Source organism: Giraffa tippelskirchi, chromosome 4, assembly GCF_054371585.1.
Source record: "Giraffa tippelskirchi isolate mGirTip1 chromosome 4, T2T-mGirTip1v1.2.pri, whole genome shotgun sequence".
Lineage (NCBI taxonomy): Eukaryota > Metazoa > Chordata > Mammalia > Artiodactyla > Giraffidae > Giraffa > Giraffa tippelskirchi.
The window spans coordinates 85,555,100-85,578,735 of NC_137278.1; the positions used below are offsets into that span (position 1 = coordinate 85,555,100).

The following is a 23,636-nucleotide window of genomic DNA, read 5'->3' on the forward strand; positions in this document are numbered from 1 at the left end:
CATTATTGCCTACATCTAGGGGGTCAACTCTTTGGTAGACAATTATGTGTTCTAGGAACAGTGGGTGAGAAGGTCTAGGAACCACACTCTTATTCCAATGCAGCAGCCCTAGAGGATTTAGCCCTTCAGAGCTTCAGAGGGATCATTGTTTTCATTTCCTATGGCCATTGGAAGGAAGTAGTTAATTCAGTATTGCAGCCAAGTTTCAAATGCTACAGTGTCATAAACCCAAACAAGGAAGTTACTCCTCCACTTGTTTCAGCTAGGCTGAGAGAATTTGCTTATGCCTCTTTTCCCCCTGACAAAGAAGCAGCCAATGGGAAATATTCTCTTCTACACACCTGTGTATCTAAAAGTGCTAGGACCTAGAGACCAGCTAACTGTGTGTGCCACTAATGCCCAAAATGATGAGAAGTGGGTTAATTTCTTCCAACCCACATCATTCCTAAATATAGCATTCAGTTCATCTGTTGAGCCCCTGCATATGCCAGGTACTATGAAAGGTGCTGGGGACATGCGATGCATAAGGCAAGTAGACAGAAAAAAAAATCTAATGTCAAGTGGTAACGCCTATAGATAAGAAAGTACAAAGTGCAAGGGCAACACAGGTGACAGATGCGTTACTTTTTTGGAGGGAAACAGAATGCTCCCTGAGAGTATTTAAATAAAGAGAGAGGCATTTAAATTCAAGCTAGTCATGGGGTGGAGGGGGGGTAGAATGGAGGGGTAAGGAAAGGATTTTCCAAGAAAATGCAATGGCCAGAAAATAAAAGGCAGCAATTAATGGTGGAAAGTGTAAGTCCCATACTCCTCAAAGGCAGGTGTGATGAGGGATCCGGTGATCAGAAACGAGGAGAGACTAAGAGTCAGAAAACAAGTCCTGAAGGGCCTCCAGGGCCAGACTGGGAAGTGCCTCTGGTGGTTTGGGGAGGTTGGTGGGAGTGGGGGCAGGGAGATCTGGGAGGAGGTTCCTGCTTTATTCCAGGCTTCAGCTACAGCAATGCGGTGAGGATCCGGAGAAGCCAGTGAGCTGAGGGCATAGGGAAGGTGGTGGTGAATTAGATTAGTGTGATGCAGGATTGTGAGGCACTGAGGACAGAGCTGGAGGGGCTCTCTAAGAACTCCAGAAACGAGAGCTGTGGGGGCAGAGACTGGGACTCTCAAAGCAAACAGAATTTTTTTCGCTTGGAGATCATATTTAACAGTCTGAAGTTATGCAGGTTACAGGTACGGCTCCCTCACCCTTCCTCCTTTGAGATTTCTTCCCAACCATTGACCCTGCATCCAACCCCTCCCCTCCCCTCCCTGTAAACTGCTGGCAGGGATCTTCCCGCATCCCCTGGGAGGTGAGGTTCAAGCTCCAGCCTATTGGAGCACAAGCTCCAGCCCGTTGAACTCACTGTGAGCAAGTTGATCAAATCCAGGTTGGGTTCCAAGTGGTGAGAGGCATTCTGCAGGGAGACCAGTTCACTCAGGGTAACGGAGAGCTGGTGCATTTTCACAATGTTCACTTTGTTCTCCTCTGTCCAGTCTGGGAAAATGACATGGACTGCTATCAAGTCTTTCAAGTGGACGCCAAGGATTGGGATTTTGAAGCCGTCACAGTCGGCAAAAGCCTTGCGGTAATTACAGTAATTGCCGTTGGAGGAGACCAGCTCCGTCATTTCATTCCAGTTCTGGGAACAGATGGAAAAGTAGATTTTCAAACAACCTTCCCTTCTGCCCATCCCCAGGCCCAACAGTGTGTGGCTAGGAAATTCCTCTGCTACCAAGAGAAGTATTGATTGCACCAACATTGATGCAGGGAGATACTAACTAGGAAAAAGAAAGCTAGAAAACCTGACTATGAATTGGACAGCCTGTTCCATTCTGTTACAAAACAGAAATAGCCCACACCTCTGCCTACCTACTAGGGATGTTGAGATGTTAAATGGCATCATTATATAAGTATTTAATAATTCATGGAAATATTACAATCTAAAAAATAAGCATGTATTATATTAAGATATGAAGTATATTAAAATTTCCTAGTTCCAAGAAAGTTGCATTCGAGATATAACTTGAAGGGGACAGGATGGGGGCAGGAACAGTCATATTGATGTGTGAGATAGCTGTGGTTTTGGACTCTGCCACTAAGTAAGAAGGTGACCTTAAGCAAGTCACTTCACTTTTAGGGACATTAGCTTTCTTTTTCTGTAAGAAAGAGGAGTCTGAATAAATAATTTTTCAATATACACTGGTGGTTCCAAGCCTCTATGAGACTCCATTGAATTCTCTTTTTCTTTCAATTTTTTTTTTCCATTGAGTTCTTATTCTTCACATTTAAAATATGTTTTGCTCTCTACTGGAAATTCAGTACTAATCTAGAGGAAAACAAAACATATAATGAGCCCCATTATACGTGAAATGAGTACAGTATTTGAGGTCAGTCAGCAGCGCTTCTGTGGCTTAAATTCTCCTGTTCATATGAACAAGTTATTGTTGGTTGTCTAACAGCAACCAGACCTTCCTAATAGACTCTAACTTTGACTAGTATTCTCTTTCCCATGTGTCTCGGATGGAGCTGTTTCCATGTCCAAGTCCAAGCATAGGTTCTGATCTACCATCATCATAATTTCATCCCTCTGGTTTATGATTGGTTCAGGAATACAGAGTTAAGCCAATCAACATGTTGTATTCCTCTGGATACTGTTATCAGCCCAGGAGTGGGCATGTGATTTGAGATGGTCCAATCTACCTAAAAAAAGAAGGTCTTTATTCCATGGGGGCAAAGCTAAAGAGGGGTTTTCCCTACTTCCAACTTTTATAAACAAAACAGCAAAATTTTTCCATTGTCGCAGACAACCCAGTCAGGAGGGAAATCAGTTTGATGAAAAACAAACACAAAAATCTCACACTCAGAGGAATTCAGAGCAATTGAGCCAGAGTTCTGATCAGCCCACGCATAGACTTGGCCTTGCCTCTGGACTTTCTAGGTGTGTGACACAATCCATTTCCTTATTATTTAGGCAATTCCAAGATTTTGTTTTAACTTATAGTTGAAAGTGTCCTTACTGATATAGCAAAGTACACTTTTACAGAGAAATCTTTTTATTAGGATGAAATGTTCTTTTTTGCTCAGTAAGGAAAAATTTAATTGTGGTCTGGAAAAAGTTCAGTTTGGGAAACAATCATTGCTTTAAATTATTTTTGTTCCTGGAAACTTAGCTATAAATCTGAAGGCTTTCTATACAAAAGATTTCTTTCTGTCCCCTCCCTCTTCTTTTGTATCTTCCACCATGTTGAATCCAGTGCTATGAAGAGAGCAGGTGTTCGATGATTTCATTTGAGGAGGGGATAATAGGAATGATATCTGTCTTGTTTGCCTTGTAACCTTCATGTATTTCACAACACTGATCACATAGTAAGCACCAAATACATATTTTTTTAATATTTACAACTACAATACGTTAATGGGGTTTAAAAGCATTTGTATTGGAACACTTGCTGCCACTTCTATTCTGTTTTTCCAGGAGGTATGGCTATAACCTCCTATTGTCTAAGGAGAAAACTTTCCCCTTTTGAGTGACATTTGTTAGGATCATCCTACATCTAAACAATTTCCAAGCAAATTTTTCACTTGGGATTATGATCTGATTCACTGTACCTTTGTAACTTCTGAAGAAAGATGAGAATGGGTCTCTTTGAGCCGGGAAATGGAACTATGACTAAGGCCTCCCACCACTGCCATCAGGGTGTTAAAATTTTTGAGCTGAAGGAGCTTCTGCAATAAAAAAATGTTAACTTCAGTACTTTGTAACAATTTTTGAATTATTGTCACCTTTTTGCAGTATAGATGAAGTCATGCACAATTTTAATAACAAGGATGTAGGAAAAACAATATCAATTCAAAATGAAATACAAACGAAACTCACTAGAAAAATATATCAGTCCTTTCACAGAAAATAGCTACATTAAATACTTCCAAGTGTTGCCAATTAAAAGCAATCTTCTTGCATGAGAGAAGTACATTTGTTCATTAGACATTTATGGGTAGTTTAATTGCCTTCTACATTGTGAACTCCAAATTTCTTCAATGACTTTTCTTAACCAAGTGAATGAATGTCTACAACCCTTTGAGAATCTCAGTTTAATTAACAGACATACATACCTTGGCAACATTGATAAACTTTGTGATGACTTCTGCTCTTTGCTGCGGAGTTGGTTTGCTAAGAACCATCAACTGGACCCACTTAGAGATTCCATTAAATAAAGCAATAGATCTCTCCAAGGTTGGGTTATTCTCCAGGCAGCCATGGATGACATAGCTTTGGTAATCAGTGAACTAGTAAAGGAAGATTCAGAGACTCTGAGTTATAATGGAGTCTTTGAAAAATCATAAATTAGAATGTTTCATGGAAGAGGTGAGACAATGTTTCACGACAACATCACTATTTCTTTCATTTCACACTTACAATGGCATCTTACACATATGAATATACTATGAATAATGACTATATCTGTACCTTTAACATGCTATTTCACTGCATTTCACTCTCCCATACACAGACACACACTTATTACACACCGTAGTGTTGGTGGGGAGAGCAAGGGGCAAGACTCAAAGTCACATTCCAGTGAGTCCAAAATTTGTTGGATCTTAATATCCACATGGGGCATTTGCTAAAACACTGGTTTCAGGAAACTTGTTAGACCTAAAGGATCACTGTTCCAGAGGAATAATCTAAGAATCTCCATTTTTCACCACTACTGGTGATTCCAGTGATTGGGCAAGTTCGAGATACAATGGCATGCATCAAAGAAGAGGAAATGAACATAAAGATCATAATTTCAAGTCAGAATAAGCTTGCAAAATTGTTCTCAAGAAAAGAAGAGAAAAAAAATAGTAATTGAAGTAAGGCCACTCTTTTGCAAAACAGACACATTTTCTTGAAGTCAGCATGGAAGTCATCAGATATTAATACACAAGAGCCTCCCATCATATAAACAGAGCACGAGGTTTCCTCTCATGGCCTGCCTGTGGGGACTCCAAAGGTCCTCTCCAAGCAGTATTACTTAGTGAAAAGAATCAGTCTTTCAGAAATCCATACTTCTGACCTCATGTTCTTCTTTGCAAGCAATAATGTAATTCATTCTTTGGCATCTTGGAAAAGGAGTGATATGCCCAAAGCTTGGTGAGACAAAGTCTGCTTGTGAACAATTGTGGAAATAATATAACAAATGGAAAGTGAATAAGTGAGTAGGTGGCTAGGAAGAGACCATAGTCGAAAGGAAGAAAGGGGTCATAGAGAAGGAACTCTATCAAGACAAAATAAGAAAGAAAAAATTAATCCAGAATCTCCATCCCTGAGAAAGAAACAGCCTAATGTTAAGATTCTTCAGAAAGCTTACAGTTCCTAATTTCAACCTATACCCATAATTAGGCATTTATACAAATCCCAACTTAAATAAATATTTCTTCCCCCCAAATGAAGGGCCCAGCCAAATGTGTTCACTTGGGAGACATCAATGGAGCTAAATAAACCTTGAATGGTTAAATCTCCACCGAGTATTTAGAAAACCATGCTTTAATCCTATGAAAGGAGACATTGAAAATAGCGACAGAAATATAGCTCCTGAGCCATAAAAGAAAGACAGGATAATATTTATCTTTGGTTAAAAGGGATTGTTCCTGTGAATTAAGGGCACTTTTCCAGAGGAGCACAGTGACAGAGGCTGCCAACACTTCAGAGTATGAAAATGCAGCTCTTGGGAAAGTTGGCATGGAGGTTGTTATCCTTGGAAGAATAAATGTCCAGGTTCTTACTGAGATCCTTCTAAAAGATTTATGCTCCAGAAAAGTGAGGTGCTCGGCCAATTCAATGGGCTCCAGATGGTCGAACAGCAGACAGGCTTTTCCCTTCTTGGATACTTTTTTTCTCTGTGTGACTCTTCTCATCCAGTCATAGGAAGGACTATGAAAGAAGAGCAAGTCTGGTCAATGTGCTGAAAGCCCATTTCACTCAATGGAAGTTATTAACCTACTGACTCTGTAACTCTTGGCCTGCTTCCAGGGGCTTGTGCAAAATACACGCCCTGTCCTTTGTGTTTGAAGAGAAACCCACTGACCCATTGCCAATAGGACATAAACTTCGAGTTGTTTCTCCAGACAGGGTTGGTTTGCATGGATCCATCCAGAATCTCTTACTTGGTCTTTCTTGTGAGCAGTAAGGTCTGAATCATGAGGGATTTTGTCAATATATAGTTGGCATAGAAACCATCAAAATCCATATGGTCAGCAACATATGGGTTATCTGAAAAGCTTGTTATAAAACAGAGGCTTGGGCCTCACTACCAGACATTCTGATTTACTAGGAGTGAATAATCTGAATAATCTATTTTTTAACATCAACATTTATTAGACGCTTGATGTCCCAGGCACCACTATAATCACAGGTATTAACTCATTAAATCTTCACAACTCTATCAGGTAATATTATTATTACTCCCATTTTATAAATGAGAAAATATAGGCACAAAGAAGTTAAAAATTTATCCAAGCTCACATAGCTAGTAAGTAGAGGAGTTGGGCTGAATAATCTATATTTTTAACAACACCCCTAATAATTCCAGGACTATTCACCATGGATCACTCTTGAAGAAGCATTTTAGGAAAGGAGACTAGAGTATGAATGCCTAGGACACAAAAGTATATATATATTTTCAATATGGATAATAATACTTACAACCGTAAAATAGCTTTGTCTGTAAAGTTAGCTAGTAATATAAAAGGCTAGCCTAATTAGCACCAAGTTCCTAACTACTGAGCTAATCAGTTCATGGCACAGCTATGGTCCACATTTGCACAGCCTCAGGCTGACATGAGAAGCACCATGGTACAGAGCATCTCAAATTTGAATGAGCATATGAATCACTTGGGAATCTTATTAAAATGCAGTTTCCAATTCTGCAGCTTTAGGGTGGGGCATGGGATTCTATGTTTCTCTTGAGCCCCCACCCCCTGGTAATTCCAGAGCTGCTGATCCAGAGAACACTGTGGCAAGGGCATAGGAGACTAGACTCAGCAACCAAGTACTGAGCATCTATTACGTGTCAAATACTTTCACATATTATCTCATGTACTTCTTGGATACTCATTATAACCCCATGAGAAAGGTACAATTTCTACTTCACAAACACAGAAATTGAAGCTTGGAGAGAGAAACTATGTCCAACAGGACTGTGCTCTTTGCAGCAAAGCTTTCCTCAAAGGAGGACACCTTGATTCTGAACACGTATGGATGGAGGTCAAGTGGGATCATCACTACTCCCTCCTCCAAAAAGCAGACTCATCATATTTGAAAGAAGCTTGCCCCATTCTTACATGCTGGATATGTCGATGAGGCTGGTGTGTTTCTCGTATCCTAGTTGACTAGCTACTTCCCGGAATTCCTCAGTCATACGGATCAAACCGAGGTCCAAATTAAACTCTGCAGGAAATTTCACAATCCAGTACCTGAAAGACATCAAATATTTTTGACAACCAGAAGATTTCAAGCTAGATCTCTATGGAAACTATGGTGTCACTTTACAGATTACATTTAACAATGCTTTAAGACCATACCTCACATTAGCAATCTCTTATCCCCCATCCATCGCATTGAGTCTTGCTCTTCCCTGCTTTAATCAAGGACCCAAGTCCATCACTCTTACTTTGAGAGTCTCTTTCTCTCTAGAACCACAGCTGAGAAGAAACCCTTCTCCCAACTCATAGCAAGTAGGTGGGGATGTGTACAGTGAGGGAGAAGAAAAAACTGAATGCACTCTTTCTCAGAGATGCTTTCATCCCCTAATTACATTGACCACTGCTTGATAGTCCAAAAGAAAGATAAATTCTATGCCCCCAGCAACAGAGGAGAGCCAATTTTAATAAAATCAATAAAGGGGGGACTTGAGTCCAATTCTATTGTCAGATTAGGTCTGTAGTTTGGGGGAAAGAAAATTGTCAATAATTCCAGAACCAGAAACAAGACAATTAAATTTGTAAGTACCTCATGAAGTAGCAGATCTTTAATCGAAATTCATCACAGCTTTCTCCACTGGCATTTCGATAAGTACACTAGTTAAGGGAAAAAATCCTTGCGCATTGTTTCCTTTGCACAGATCTGTGGCTGTTTAATCAATTTAGATGAATTCCTTAGAAGAGGACTATACTGTTAGGGTGACATGGATGTTCTCATGGGAGAAAAGTGGGTGCTGATGACATCAGTGCTAAATAACTAGCACCATGTATGATTGCTCTGAGATGTATTTTTTTGGTCTGGAAGAGAAGCCACTTATAAAATGAATTTTACCTTCCTGAGCACTTACCAAATGATGACTGTCAACTGTAATGACAAATATACTACTAACTACAGATAATTTAAAATGAATAGTACATAGAAACACCATTTTAGCCAAAAAGATTTTGTATGCAGGATTAATGGTGTATATAAGTACTCTAATTTCTTTAGTATTTGAAAATGTCATTTTGGGGTATATTAATATACACATCTTACAGTTATTTAGTCTCAAGTCTATTTATTCATACTTTTTAGCTAATATTTATTGAGTTCATGCTATATGCCAGGTACCATGGATATGCAGTGAGCAGGGAATCCAAAGGGAGGAAAATCTAGAGAAATGTGAATTCACAGGTGGCTTCAACTTTCATACAATCTGTACTTTCAGATATTAAGCTTTACTGTGCCTAACTATCCCTTTCTATTTGTGTTTCATATAGCAGTGGACATACTGATGATGAGAATACTGTCTGTGGGCACATTTTGTGGACAGTGTTTGGAACCTAAGGAGGGAACGGGGCTAGACTAAAATAGTTCCCTCCATCCTTCTCTACATACCACCTTTCAAGAGCAGGACCCGCGGAACCCTTGGACCACAAGGTACTAAGATATTGCTCATTTCCAGGGACCTCTGTTCAGGGTGAATGTCCCCTTCTCGTCTCCAACACCCACTCCCTGCCTGAGGTTGGGGGGATGATTGATGATGGAGTGAAGAAGTAGAAAGTGGAGGAAACTTGAAGGAAGCAGATGGAAGCCCTGCTAGCCCTAATAACACTCAATGGCCCCACTCCCTCTCAGGCTCTCCCTGCCCTGCGAGGCTTCTCACTCATCTGCAGGTCCCCTGGGCTTGCAGCAGGCAGAGACTATAGGAACCTACGTTAGCAATTATATAATAAACGTTAGATCTCAGGGACTAAAACCTCCTTATAAGTATGTGACTATTTTGTAGCCATTTTTCAGTCATTTGGCTTTTAACCACCTTTTAGGATTGTACCATGCACAAAAGTGGTGGATTGCTAAAAGTCTTTATTATAGAAAGGGGTTTCTAACTGTGGTTTTTTCCTTTGCCGTTGTATCAGAAGAAGATCTAAAATTAATGTCAATCAACAGATTATAGTAAACCTGCTAGAATGTTCCTTGTGTCTCACCAGCAAGGGACAATGTGAAAATTTAGGTGGTGTTTATGCCTGAGCCAGATCATATTATTCTGGCTGGCATTTCCATATGTCTAAACTGTATCCTCTAGGTCTACCATTCTGCCTTCCTAAAAGGAATAAAATAACTCTTGAATCAGTGTTAAATATTCTTTCATTATACTAACAGCAGAAATGTTTAAGACAAGTTAGAAACATTCAGGCTACAGCTCCTGTTTCATTTCATATCAAGTGGTTATTTTCAAGTAGAGCCAAAACATTCAGATGGATAATCAACTATTTGGTCAATCATCCAAATGTTTTGTCTAGACATCTATATACATTCACAAAACAGCTGGATAATTGACTGAAGATTGTTTATTCATCTTAATTTACTGGCTTTGGTTAGACACTTCATCTAAGTACAGAACTTGATTTATGACTGTAAAAATTACACACTAGTTAAAAAGATATATGCAGAGAAGTTTTTCTGCCAATTCAGTGGAAGACAAATACCATCGGTGCATGAGTAGAACTATTCTTGGCAAATAACTATTACTCAGCTCTCCATTGTCATCTGTTAAAAAATAAAAGAAGATTAAGAGGTGAGGAGACAACAGCACATACTACTTTTCTCTTTTTCTAATATCAGTAGAGAAACATTAGTGTCAAAAAGTTCTTATAGACCCAATTATTTTCCTCCTACTTCTGGTATTTCCTTGCAAATTAAGTGGGTAGGTCTCATCCTTCCTCTGGTGTACGGTTGCCAAGTTTCACATATAAAAATATAGGACATTTAGTTAAATTTGAATGAAGGCAAACCACAGAGAATTTTTTAGTATAAGTATGTCCCATGCCCTATTTAGGACATACTTGTACTAAAAATGTGTCTCATCTGCAATTCAGATTTAACTGATCATCCTGTATTTTATCTGGCAACCCTACTCTGTCTGGTTTAACTCTTCCTAAAGCAATCAATTCAACAAACAACTTCTTTGTGATTCTATTTGTACAAGGAATAATCCAAAATGCTAAGGTAGTTAGACAACATTAAAAGCATATATCTGTAAAGTCTACAACTTTGGAGGAGATGTAAGACTTATGGACAAATATAGAATGTAGGAGATTGTGGTATTCACACGTGTCTAAGCCAAAGGACCAAGAAAGGATCACAGCAGCATATACCATGTCCATGAAAAAATCACAAAGGGCTATGGGTGAGTGGAGGAAGCTGTCAGCATTCCTGACAGGAGAGTATAGGAATGATACTATGAAGATTTGAGATGACACCTTAAATGAGGCCTGAAGCAGAATTTCAATGAAGGAGTATGATAAAGGCATAAAGGTAGAAAGATGCAGGGAATGTTCCAGAAGCATCAAGTGAACAGTATGTCTGGGTATTAGCTGTGGACAGTAAAAGGAAGGAAACGCACGGGGCAATGAATTTGGGGAGACAGACTGGGGTTAATAAAAAGGCCTTAAATAACAAGGTGCGTGAGTGCTTGCTAAGTCACTTCTGTCGTGTCCAACTCTGTGCGACCCCATGGACTGTAGCCTGCCAGTCTCCTCTGTCCTTGGGATTCTGCAAGAAAGAGTACTGGAGTGGGTTGCCATGCCCTCCTCCAGGGGACCTTCCCAACCAGGATTGAACCTGCGACACATGTCTCCGCACTGGCAGGCGGGTTCTTTACAGTTAGCTCCACCTGGGAAGTCCCAAATACCACGTATGGAGATTGAATTCTGTTCCATAGCAACACTTGCAACTGAACTGGGGGAGGTAAGAGTAAAAAGATGTACAAAAGGGAGAAAGGCTTGTACCAAACATCTCAATGCAAGTGCTCAGCAGCTCATCTAACGTTGCTGCTTTCCCAAGTCCACTTGACCCCATGGTTACACAGCCGTCGTCAAAAAACTAGGGGCATTTTCGACGTCATGCAGATCATCTCCATAATTATGCAAGCGGGTGATGTTTGTGCTTAGTGGTGATCTCTGTCCTAAAGTCTCAGGGCTCTAAAAAACAAGAAGAAAAAGTATCAGACTAGAGTTCTGCCAGACTAGTTAAAGATATTTTAACTATCATGGCTTTCCTACCTGAAAAGATAATGACTTCCATTTACTCTGTATTTCTGCAAGAAAATTATCAAAGTGAAAAGAGATTGTGTGAATCACCATGATGGCAAAATGCCTGCTAAACTATTCCTTAGCGTGTATGATGCTCTGAGACCATGGGAAAGTGTGTGTGTGTTAGTCACTCAGTCGTGTCCGACTCTTTGTGACCCCATGGACTGTAGCCCACCAGGCTCCCTTGTCCATGAAATTCTCCAGGCAAGAATACTGGAGTGGGTTGCCATTTCCTTCTCCAGACCATGGGAATGTTCCCTATCAAATAACAACTTGTTTTTCAGTTGAAAAGAATTTACAGCATTTTACAATTTCTTTACTTTCTTAAGTGATAAAGAAATTCAGGAGCATATTATCATAAACATTCAGTTCAGTTCAGTCACTCAGTCGTGTCTGACTCTTTGCGACCCCATGAGCCACAGCACACCAGGCCTCCCTGTCCATCACAAACTCCCGGAGTCTACCCAAACCCATGTCCATTGAGTCCGTGATGCCATCTAACCATCTCATCCTCTGTCGTCCCTTTCTCCTCCTGCCCTCAATCTTTCCCAGCATCAGGGTCTTTTCAAATAAGTCAGCTCTTCTCATCAGGGGGCCAGAGTATTGGAGTTTCAGCTTCAACATCAGTCCTTCCAACGAACACCCAGGACTGATCACCTTTAGGATGGACTGGTTGGTTCTCCTTGCAGTCCAAGGGACTCTCAAGGGTCATCTCCAACACCACAGTGCAAAAGCATCAATTCTTCAGTGCTCAGCTTTCTTTATAGTCCAACTCTCACATCCATACATGACCACTGGAAAAACCATAGCCTTGACTAGACGGACCTTTGTTGACAAAGTAATGTCTCTGCTTTTTAATATGCTGTTCAAGTTGGTCATAGCTTTTCTTCCAAGGAGTAAGTGTCTTTTAATTTCATGGCTGCAATCACCATCTGCAGTGATTTTGGAGCCCCCAAAAATAAAATCAGCCACTGTTTCCACTGTTTCCCCATTTATTTGTCATGAGGTGATGGGACTGGATGCCACGATCTTAGTTTTCTGAATGTTGAACTTTAAGCCAACTTTTTCACTCTCCTCTTTCACTTTCATCAAGAGGCTCTTTAGTTCCTCTTCACTTTCTGCCATAAAGTGTGGTGTCATCTGCATATCTGAGGTTATTGATATTTCTCCTGGCAATCTTGATTCCAGCTTGTGCTTCCTCCAGCCCAGCGTTTCTCATGATGCACTCTGCATATAAGTTAAGTAAGCAGGGTGACAATATACAGCCTTGACGTACTCCTTTTCCTATTTGGAACCAGTCTGTTATTCCATGTCCAGTTCTAACTGTTGCTTCCTGACCTGCATACAGGTTTCTCAACAGGCAGGTCAGGTGATCTGGTATTCCCATCTCCTTCAGAATTTTTCACAGTTTATTGTTATCCACACAGTCAAAGTCTTTGACATAGTCAATAAAGCAGAAACAGACGTTTTTCTGGAACTCTCTTGCTTTTGATCTCTGGTTCCTCTGCCTTTTCTAAAACCAGCTTGAACATCTGGAAGTTCACGGTTCACGTATTGCTGATTACTTGGATTAATTTTATTACAAGTATATGCAAGTGAAAGTGGCTCAGTCCTGTCCGACTCTTTGTGACCCCATAGACTATAAAGTCCATGGAATTCTCTAGGCCAGAATACTGGAGTGGGTAGTCTTTCCCTTCTCCAGGGAATCTTTCCAACCCAGGGATCGAACCGAGGTCTCCCGCATTGCAGGTAGATTCTTTACCAGCTGAGTCACAATGGAAGCCCAAGAATACTGGAGTGGGTAGCCTGTCCCTTCTCCAGGGAATCTTCGCACCAGCATCTCCTGCATTGCAGATGGATTCTTTACCAACTGAACTATCAGGGAAGCCCCTACAAGTATATATAGAGAGATAAACTTTAAAGTGCAAATATATTACTGAGGATTATCCTCAGTGATCATGTAAATGTTGAACAACTGGTAAAAAAAATTATTTGCATAACTTTTCTAATAGTATTATTAATAGTATTAAAAATATTAACAATAATCTATTGAACGTCTACATTATGTACCAGGACTATATCAGATGTTTTGCATATATTATCCAACTTGACCTTCACAGCAATACTGTAAGGTAGTAATTATTATTTCCAGTATAGACACAAGGTCATGGGATTCATAGAAATTTGGCAGTTGGTCTAAAGCCATACAATTATTAAGGCCTTGAATCACAACTCCATTATAAAACAGTTTTTGGCTTCCCTTTTTCCCTTTTATTGCTCTCCCAAGTGCAGACATCACGAGCTGTCATAATTTTGCCCCCTAATCTAGTGTGAAAAATATCACTCTACACCATCTCAAAAAGAGGATATAAGCAGATTATTTGTCACAGAGGTAGAAGGAAAATGTGGGCCTGAGAGCTGTCCATTTTATAGCAACAGCGTGGGGAAAGTGGGATTAGAAACAACCTCTCCAAGGTGCTTATACCAGATGTGTCCTTGTAGGAAACACACCATCATTTTATTTTATAGAGCAAGTCCTTGATGCCAGCTCCATACAAGGCTTAGAGAAATGGAGACATCATCATGATGTAAGACAGTTATCCACTTTGGACAGTTTAGTAGGTAAATGTGGCCATTTGGACTTCATCTCTTGAACTGTTTAAAGTCAATGTCTGTTTTACTCTCAAAGTTTATTTATTCCTTGGTAGTCATGGAGCACCTGACAATTGTTAGGCACTAGGCAAGGCATTGATGCTGCCAAGATGAACACATCATCACCTCATCCCTGCCTTCAGTGGGCCCATAGTCAACTTCAGAAGGCAAACATATGAATGAAAAGAAAAGAAAAGAAAAGAAAAAAATAGCCTAAGGTCCACATGTGCGGCTGTGTTAGTTCAATGATGCCACTGAAGATTGACATCTGAATGAGTCTATTCACCAGCTATATAAATCCAGTGGAAACACAGTCTTGTGCTAAAGGTACCACTCTCAGAGCATCAAAAGAAGAATTATTTCACGTGTCATAAAAATAACAGAAACACTGGATCAATGCTGTGCCACTTTGATACTCAAAGGGTTTGTGAAATGGGAATTTTAAAGTAGTGCAGAACCAACTCTTACATCTCTTAACAAAGTAACCTTATCAGTAAGACCCTTCCCGAACACCGTAATTTAACACAACACTCTCTCTCCATGTCCACCTCCCAAATGGCATGCCCTATCTCTCTTCCTGGATTTATTTTTCCTCATAACATGTATCCCCATTTGAGATGCTATACATTTTACTTGTTCATCTGCATTTAAATCTTTCTAGCACTACATACATAAGCTCCATGAGTACAGGAATTTTTGTGTTAGTTCTCTGGTGTTTTTCCCAATTCCTAAGATTTTGCCTCACAAAAAAAGAATTTGCTGAATTAATGAATGAGTGAATGGATGGATAAAGAAAGAGTAAAATAAAAATGATAAAAAGCTGGTCTTTGAATATGTATATATTTGGGATAGTGGATACCATAAAATTTTAAGAGGTTGTTTTTTAGTTTGTTTTAGTACTAAAAGCTACTAAACTGTAGCTAGTTTAGTAGCAGCTTTTAGTAAAGATTACTGGAACAGAAGTTTTCTAGATTTTCTGCAGCTTTCTAGATATGATAGTATCTGCCTATACTCCATTGATAACAAGAATTTGGTACCTCTTCCAAGACATTTTGGGGCAGAATTTTCTGATTTTCTTAATGCAAATTCTGTCAACCCCATGAAAAGTCAACACTGGACAATTAACAAGTTTGATTACCTTCCTGTATCAGTTCAGTTCAGTCGCTCAGTCATGTCCGACTCTGTGACCCCATGAACCGCAGCAGGCCAGGCCTCCCTGTCCATTACCAACTGCCAGAGTCTACCCAAACCCATGTCCATTGAGTTGGTTATGCCATCCAACCATCTCATCCTCTGTTGTCCCCTTCTCCTCCTGCCCTCAATAAACAGACTTTTTTTTTTAATCTTGTTAATGCTTGCTAATGAAGAGTAAATGTATTACTTAGAACCAAACAACCTGGATTGATTAAACTAATTCTGAGATCAAAACCAAAATTATTCAGCTAATCTGTCTGGGGAAGGTATTGACTTTCCCCAAAGGGTTAGAAGTAATCTGGCACCAAAGACCTATCACCATATTTGGAGTTATATTTGTGATCTGCAAAGAATCATTACATGAGAGCCAGATGGACGAGGCTCTCCAGCTACAATCCGTTTCTGCAGTCAGTAGATGTATCTGTGTCCCTGTTTAGAATTCTATCACCTGCATATGTACTTGAGATCTCATTTCATTTGTGTGGATATTATTGTGTCTATAACTGTTTTTTCAAAAGTAAAGTTTCTTTATTTCAAAGGCAATATACATTCCTCATTTAAAATAGGACAGTAATGAAAAAGGAAAGAAAAATCATTATCCACAATTTCATCACCCAAAGAACTCTTGTTAATACCATGGCATGTTTCTTTTAGTTTTTCTCTCTTAATTATTTTGGCAAGTTTCTTACATAACCTACAATAGTTTAAAGAAATACTTACCTATTGGTCTTACACAGATAGATATCCAGGCCTGAAAGAATATTAAGGGCAGTTTTCATCACTGGCAAATGCATCGAGAATGCAATCTGCTGAATTCGTTTACCCAACACAAATAATAAGTACTTTGGAGAACCTGATAAAAGAACAGAAATAAATTCCCTGAGTTAAATAATAGGAGACCCAAATAATCCATTGTGTTAAAGCATTTCCAAAACCCTTCAGTTATAAGTGGTTTTGAGATTTTTGTCTAAACATCACCCACACAATTAATTAAAAAGACCATACATTTGAGGTAGTTATTTGGTGCCATGATATTTTTAAGATCAAATTGTTTTTTAAAAATAAAATAAAATAAATTCCAGCCAATTAAAAGCTATAAGTATGGAAGACTTCCCTGGTGGTCCAATGGTTAAGAATCCACCTTCCAATGCTGGGGACGTGGGTTCAACTCCTGGTCAAGAAACTAAGATTCCTCATGCCATGAGGCAACTAAGCCCCTGAGGGAACTAGAAAGAAGCCCTCACGGCAATGAAGATCCAGCGTGCTGCAACTAAGACCCTATGCAGCCCAAAAAACCTACAAGTGTGACAAAACCAAAATTTATACACAACATAAAATATTATTTTAGTCCAAATATACATCTATGGGTAGATTACTCAGTAAGAATTTCCAAACATTGACTTTTGAATGTTAGTAAATCTCTAAAACAATTTGTTGTGGTGATCATGAAACTGATTCTAAATCACTCCTGACAGTCTCAGTGAGAATGTCAATGTTGTTTTAGTCCATGTTGTTTAGTCTTCTGGTGGCTTTGGACTTGCTTTCATGTTGATAGGTACTCTCTGGCTTTAGTGAAAATTATTGCTCCCCAGCATAAACATTTTTCACAAGTTTGAAAAGGACACAATAAGTCAAAATTTCCCCAGAGCTTGAATTCTTTCTAAGAGAGAAAGTCTCACTTCAAAAGAATAATAGACTTCTGTTGGGTGTGATTTCCAAAGGCCATGATGTCTTCATGCAGCAAAAGACTTTCATTAATTTCACTTATGAAGACCCAAAAATTCCTTTTGAGGTGGCTTAGGACAGTAAGAATGATGCTCTCAATGTTAGAGATTGTGCAAAGGAGCCAACTCCATGCAACTATACATGGACAGATCTTAAGAGTCCCAGACTCTTGACTCAGAGCATTTAGTTTTCCAAAAATCATGTTTCAATATTAGATAGACAAATGGGGAGAGTTTTACTAGTTTGAGTAAAATGTCATTACCATTCTGAGTGAAATGCCATTAACGCTAATTACTAGACTGTTTGAGTTAGAAGGTAACATAAAAGGCACGCACTGTCAATCTTGCAAAAAATTGGGTGCTCGGGAAGGTGTCTCCCTTTGTACACAGTTCGTCTTCCCTTCCCATATTTAAAAGCATATAAGTTGAGGACGTAAGGTGAAGTATTATAGAAGATCAAGGTTTAGAAGTACAGGAAGAGAGAGGTTAATTTAGAGAAAGGAGAAGGAAATAGGAGAAAAAAAATACTATGACACTAGGGCATCCAGTAGTGGGCAGGTGGCCTCATCAGCAATGGAATCCCATTCCTGAAAGTGCTGAAGCCAAAGTAAGGTAATGACTGTCATAGACGTTGTAGACTAAACTCCCAGACAGCGTCTAGGAAACATGCCAGAATAACAGCAAAGGTTGGTTGCCTGTAGCTCTAGGATTGCAGAATTTATAAGGTGAAATATTACATCTAGTAAGTATTCAAGCAACAGTGTTGAAATTATATTGACCATATTAGAACTTACAAAGATAGTCTTGTCTGTAGCACTATCTCTGTTGCAAGAAATGACAGATGAAATCTCTTGACGATTCTTCCCACCTAATGGCAGATATTGCCTTAATATATAAGTAACCATAAGTATGATCCCACACTCATATCACCTTCATATGGAGACAAGGGGATTGCTCCAAAAGTCTAAATCCTTTGCTAAAATGAGCGGTAGTTATTACAAACTTTTACACTTTAAGTTTTAACAACTAAGGTGCCACAGCATTTGTAATTCTGGCAACACTCAAGCTTAATCTTCCTTTCTCTACAGAGACATGAAATTTTAAAAGTACTGTGATTATATTCACTAAGACTCCACAGTAGAATCAAGATTATTGAGTTCAATAAGAGAAATGACAAAACTATGAAAGATAGTTAATTTATTTGACAAATATTTTAAGTAAGTGTTAAGTGTGAAAGTGTTAGTTGCTCAGTTGTGTCCAACTCTTTGCGACCCCATGGACTGTAAGCCCACCAGTTTTCTCTGTCCATGGAATTCTCCAGGCAAGAATACTGGAGTGGATAGGGGATTCTCCAGGGGATCTTCCTGACCCAGAGATTGAACCTGGGGCTCTTGCATTGCAGGCAGATTCTTTACCATCTGAGCCACCAGTGAAGTCATGACAAATATTGGGTTGGCTCAAAAGTTCATTTAGGTTTTTCTGTAAGATCATACAGAAAAACCCAAATGAATTTTGTGGCTAACCCTATACTTATTGAGTATCTACTAGACCCCAGATACCAAGCAAAGTACACTTGAGTGGCTGGTAGAAAAAGTTGGAGACAAGCAAAGAGAAGGATAAATTGATGAACAAGACAAACATAATTCTTGCTCTTTATACTCCAGCAAAGAATTAAATAAGAAATTAAAGTATCCTGTGAAGGGCTGGAGCACTTAGACAGTCTAGGAGTCAGAGGAGTTTTAGCCAGTCCAAGTGTGGATAGGATGATGGCAATTAAGAAAAGTGAAAAGATATTTAGAACAACTGATGTATTGAATGGGGCAAGAGATGAGCCTAAAAAGGTCAGTAGGAATAGCTCATGAACGATATTGTTAGCTATATTAAGGAGTATGGGCTTTATCTGAAAGTCAATGAGAATTCATTGTTTTTAAAGTGAGTAGGAGAATAGTATGATCAAATTTGGATTTTTTAAAAGATTCTTCCAGCTGCAATATGGAGGAGAAATTAGTAAAGACCTACACTAATGACCAGTTCAGAGTTAATTATAACTATCCATGCAAGAGATAGTGGTTATCTAAACCAATGTGTGGCAGTGAAAATGGAGAGACATGATTGGTCACAGAGCATATTTTGAAGATAGATCCAACAAGATTTGCTGATCTGTTGGCTATGGGGAATGAGTAGAAAGGAGGAATCAGGGCTAATTTCCAAATTTCCAGCTAGACATTTGGTTGGGTTACGGGCCATCTCCCTGAGACTGAGAAACTAAGGAATGGGGGAAGGAGTAGGAAGTTCATGGAGAGGCCAGCAAACAATGAATGCACTTTTGAATGTGTTGAGTTAGAAATGCCTGAGACATCTTAAGGGGAATGTTGAGCTCGCTTCTGGATATCTGTTACATGTTTAAGTGCTAAGCATCAGTGGAAAGGGAAATTTAAGGGGCAGGAGGAAAAGAACTTATATAACAAGGTCTCTGGGAAGACAAGAGTGATGGACTGTGCCCAGGTGGAGGGATTTACCTTGGATAAAACAGAAGGTTGCCTCTTTCTTTTTTATTTATTTATTTATTTATTTACTTTACAATATTGCAGTAGTTTTTGCCATACATTGACATGAATCAGCCATGGGTCCACATGTGCTCCCCATCCTGGACCCCCCTCCCACCTCCCTCCCCATCCCATCCCTCCGGGTCATCCCATTGCCCCAGCCCCGAGCATTTGTCTCATGCATCGAACATGGAATGGTGTTCTGTTTCACATATGATAATATACATGTTTCAGTGCTATTTTCGCAGAACGTCCCTCCCTCACCTTCTCCCTCAGAGTCCATAAGACTGTTCAATGCACCTGTGTCTCTTATTCTGTCTCGCACATAGGGTTATCGTTACCATTTTTCAAATTCCATATATATGCATTAGTATACTGTATTGGTGTTTTTCTTTCTGGCTTACTTCACTCTGTATTATGGGCTCCAGTTTCATCCATCTCAATAGAACTGATTCAAATGTATTTTTTTTTAATGGCTGAGTAATATTCCATTGTGTATATGTACCACAGCTTCCTTATCCATTCGTCTGCTGATGGACATCTAGGTTGCTTCCATGTCCTGGCTATTGTAAACAGTGCTGCGATGAACATTGGGGTACATGTGTCTCTTTCAAGTCTGGTTTCCTCGGTGTGTATGCCCAGCAGTGGGATTGCTGGGTCATATGGCCGTTCTATTCCCAGTTTTTTAAGGAATCTCCACACTGTTCTCCATAGTGGCTGTACTAGTTTGCATTCCCACCAACAGTGTAAGAGGGTTCCCTTTTCTCCACACCCTCTCCAGCATTTATTGCTTGTAGACTTTTGGATAGCAGCCATTCTGACTGGTGTGAAATGGTACCTCATTGTGGTTTTGATTTGCATTTCTCTAATAATGAGTGATGTTGAGCATCTTTTCATGTGTTTGTTAGCCATCTGTATGTCTTCTTTGGAGAAATGTCTGTTTAGTTCTTTGGCCCATTTTTTGATTGGGTCGTTTATTTTTCTGGCATTCAGCTGCAGGAGTTGCTTGTATATTTTTGAGATTAATTGTTTGTCTGTTGCTTCGTTTGCTATTATTTTCTCCCATTCTGAAGGCTGTCTTTTCAGCTTGCTTATAGTTTCCTTTGTTGTGCAAAAGCTTTTAATTTTAATTAGGTCCCATTTGTTTATTTTTGCTTTTATTTCCAATATTCTGGGAGGTGGGTCATGGAGGATCCTGCTGTGATTTATGTCGGAGAGTGTTTTGCCTATGTTTTCCTCTAGGAGTTTTATAGTTTCTGGTCTTACATTTAGATCTTTAATCCATTTTGAGTTTATTTTGGTGTATGGTGTTAGGGAGTGTTCTAGTTTCATTCTTTTACAAGTGGTTGACCAGCTTTCCCAGCACCACTTGTTAAAGAGATTGTCTTTTCTCCATTGTATATTTTTGCCTCCTTTGTCGAAGATAAGGTGTCCATAGGTGCGTGGATTTATCTCTGGGCTTTCTATTTTGTTCCATTGATCTATATTTCTATCTTTGTGCCAGTACCATACTGTCTTGATGACTGTGGCTTTGTAGTAGAGCCTGAAGTCAGGCAGGTTGATTCCTCTAGTTCCATTCTTCTTTCTCAAGATTGCTTTGGCTATTCGAGGTTTCTTATATTTCCATACAAATTGTGAAATGATTTGTTCTAGTTCTGTGAAAAATACCATTGGTAGCTTGATAGGGATTGCATTGAATCTATAGATTGCTTTGGGTAGTATACTCATTTTCACTATATTAATTCTTCCAATCCATGAACACGGTATATTTCTCCATCTGTTTGTGTCCTAGAAGGTTGCCTCTTTCAATGTAAAAGCATGGAAGAGGAAAAAACAGGTATAGATACAGGTATATTTGTCCTTTTGATGGCAGGAAGTCAAGGAAGTTCCTGTCTAGTGACTTCTATTTACTCTAAAAGAAGGAGACAAGGTCATCCGCTGGAAGGTCTGATGGAAGCAGATCTGAGGTTTACGCAGAGGAGAAAATAAACAAAAGATACTGTATAAGATCAGAAGAAAGAAACCAGAAGTATTGGGATTATTTTCATCAAGAATAAAAGGCTGATTTTCTCTTTTTCTGGAGTTTGTTTTGAGAGGAAGTTTAGTGTTCCTTGTTCCTTGCGTGACATTACTTACTCATGTCAATACAAGAAGATCAAGTATTGATCTTCTTCTGTATGGAGCAAGCAATTCTGGGTTTCTACTGTTATCATCTAGTCACATAAATTTCTATAAGTATGAACCTCAGAGCTAAAGCATGGTTGGCATTTTCTGGATGGTTTCCATATGAGGGCATGGGTCTCTGCTCCCATCTCACCTAGTTTGCTTACAACAGGGAAGATGGAGACAGATACTATTGGAAAGGAAACTAAAATAAAGAAATAATTTAGCTACCATACTTTGATTGCTCCAGGAAATTTCATTCTGGCAACTTCAACCTCAGCCACTCACTCCCATGTTCTCTATCTTTCTAGTCAAGATTTCTGTGTTTCGGATCCACCATGCACAATCTCCAACAGTTTCATTATCCATTACTTTTTAAAAGGTCACATGTCACAAGACACATTACTGTTGCTCACTATTCAGATTCAGCATTCTTTGGTTATTTCTATGTTGGTCTTGTTTTAATTTTCTTTTTCATTTCTTTCAACGTCAACTCTTGGACGTTGAGTTCTTGAAACTTGAGTTCTTGGAACTTATCTTTCTACTTTATTTCCTCCAATCAGTTGCTTTTCCTCAAGTGCTCTGTTAAAGTCTCATTGCCAGCACTGTCAGGGTTGATTCCATCACAAAGCAGCTTAGAAAGTATGATAGTATGAACTTAGAAAATGAGCCTAGTGCTAATAGCAAAGTTAAAGCATTTCAAATGGGCCATAATGATGACCCATAGAAGAAAGTATCCCACATTTACAGATAGTGGATCAATATTCCCAAATTTTATTTAAGACTGACCAGAAGCAATAGTCATGGATAATATTGAATCTCTCAAATATAAAAGCATTTTTTTTCATTTTTGACTTAGATAGGTTTATTTAATGTCACAATGAGATTTTCCTGGGTTTTAAATTTTTATTTGTTTTGCTTGTTTATTTTTTCCTACAAAGATCTTTTACTAAATTAATGGAGCATTAATAATCGATGTTGTTCTGGACTTTAGAAAGCAAAATAAGAATAACTTATACAAATATTACTTGTTGGGGCATATAATGTGATAGACGTAATGTTAGGGAAATTACCTATATTAGGTTTCAATCTTATAACACCCTGAGAGCTAGGTATTATTATAACCATTTCATAGAGGAGGAAATTGAGGCCTAGAGAGGTGAAATTATTTGTCTATATCATATTACTAGTTAAGTTGCAGAGCTAAGTCCATCTGGCTCCAAAAATTTATATTCTTTTCACTATCCAGACAAATGTTAGCTGTTGCTAATGCTTGCCTATTAGAGCAATTTTTAGGCATTATCTAGAACAAATGCTTACTGTTCCCTTTGCTTAGCTTCTAAGCATTCTATCACTGGTACCATTGTCCAAAAATGAATAACAATCATTATTAGAGCAAGCTTGACAATTTAGGGACTCACTGGTACCAAACACAAACAGAAGTCAATAACCATCTCAGAGCTCATCTCACAAGTCTTCATAGCATTTTTTTGTAACAATTAAGTATTGGTAAAAAGGTTAAACTGTATTTTATTTATTTTTTCTTGGTTAACAGTATTTAATACTGACAACCAAACTAATGTATTTGCAGCCACTTGACATGAGTTGAATGAGAAATTAAAGTCTCGAAGAAGTTCTAACAATAAATGCAGTGGAAGAGAACTCAAACCAGGGCTCTGTGACAGCCTAGAGGGGTGGGATGGGGTGGTAAGAGGGAGGGAGGCTCAGGAGGGAGGGGATATATGTATACCTATGGCTAATTCCGGAGAAGGAAATGGCAAC

General features: G+C 39.0%; 1 protein-coding gene across 12 annotated transcripts in view; it reads right to left on the minus strand.

Annotated features, from left to right (window-relative positions):
- The window catches only part of RASGRP3 (RAS guanyl releasing protein 3), a 114,839-nt gene that overhangs the window by 30,089 nt on the left and 61,114 nt on the right, over positions 1 to 23,636 (minus strand). For 8 of the 12 annotated variants that reach the window (XM_081590224.1, XM_081590219.1, XM_081590226.1 and 5 more), the window contains exons 2-10: positions 16,142 to 16,274; positions 11,273 to 11,464; positions 9,933 to 10,031; positions 8,031 to 8,098; positions 7,364 to 7,495; positions 5,807 to 5,954; positions 4,151 to 4,324; positions 3,647 to 3,763; positions 1,401 to 1,676 (exon numbers count right to left, since the gene is read on the minus strand). In XM_081590224.1, the coding sequence (XP_081446350.1) occupies positions 1,401 to 1,676; positions 3,647 to 3,763; positions 4,151 to 4,324; positions 5,807 to 5,954; positions 7,364 to 7,495; positions 8,031 to 8,035 (852 nt within the window). In that variant the 5' untranslated portion in view covers positions 8,036 to 8,098; positions 9,933 to 10,031; positions 11,273 to 11,464; positions 16,142 to 16,274. Of the gene's footprint in view, positions 1 to 1,400; positions 1,677 to 3,646; positions 3,764 to 4,150; positions 4,325 to 5,806; positions 5,955 to 7,363; positions 7,496 to 8,030; positions 8,099 to 9,913; positions 10,032 to 11,272; positions 11,465 to 16,141; positions 16,275 to 23,636 lie in introns of all 12 variants that reach the window. The other 4 variants (XM_081590216.1, XM_081590217.1, XM_081590218.1 and 1 more) reach the window with 3 other exon arrangements.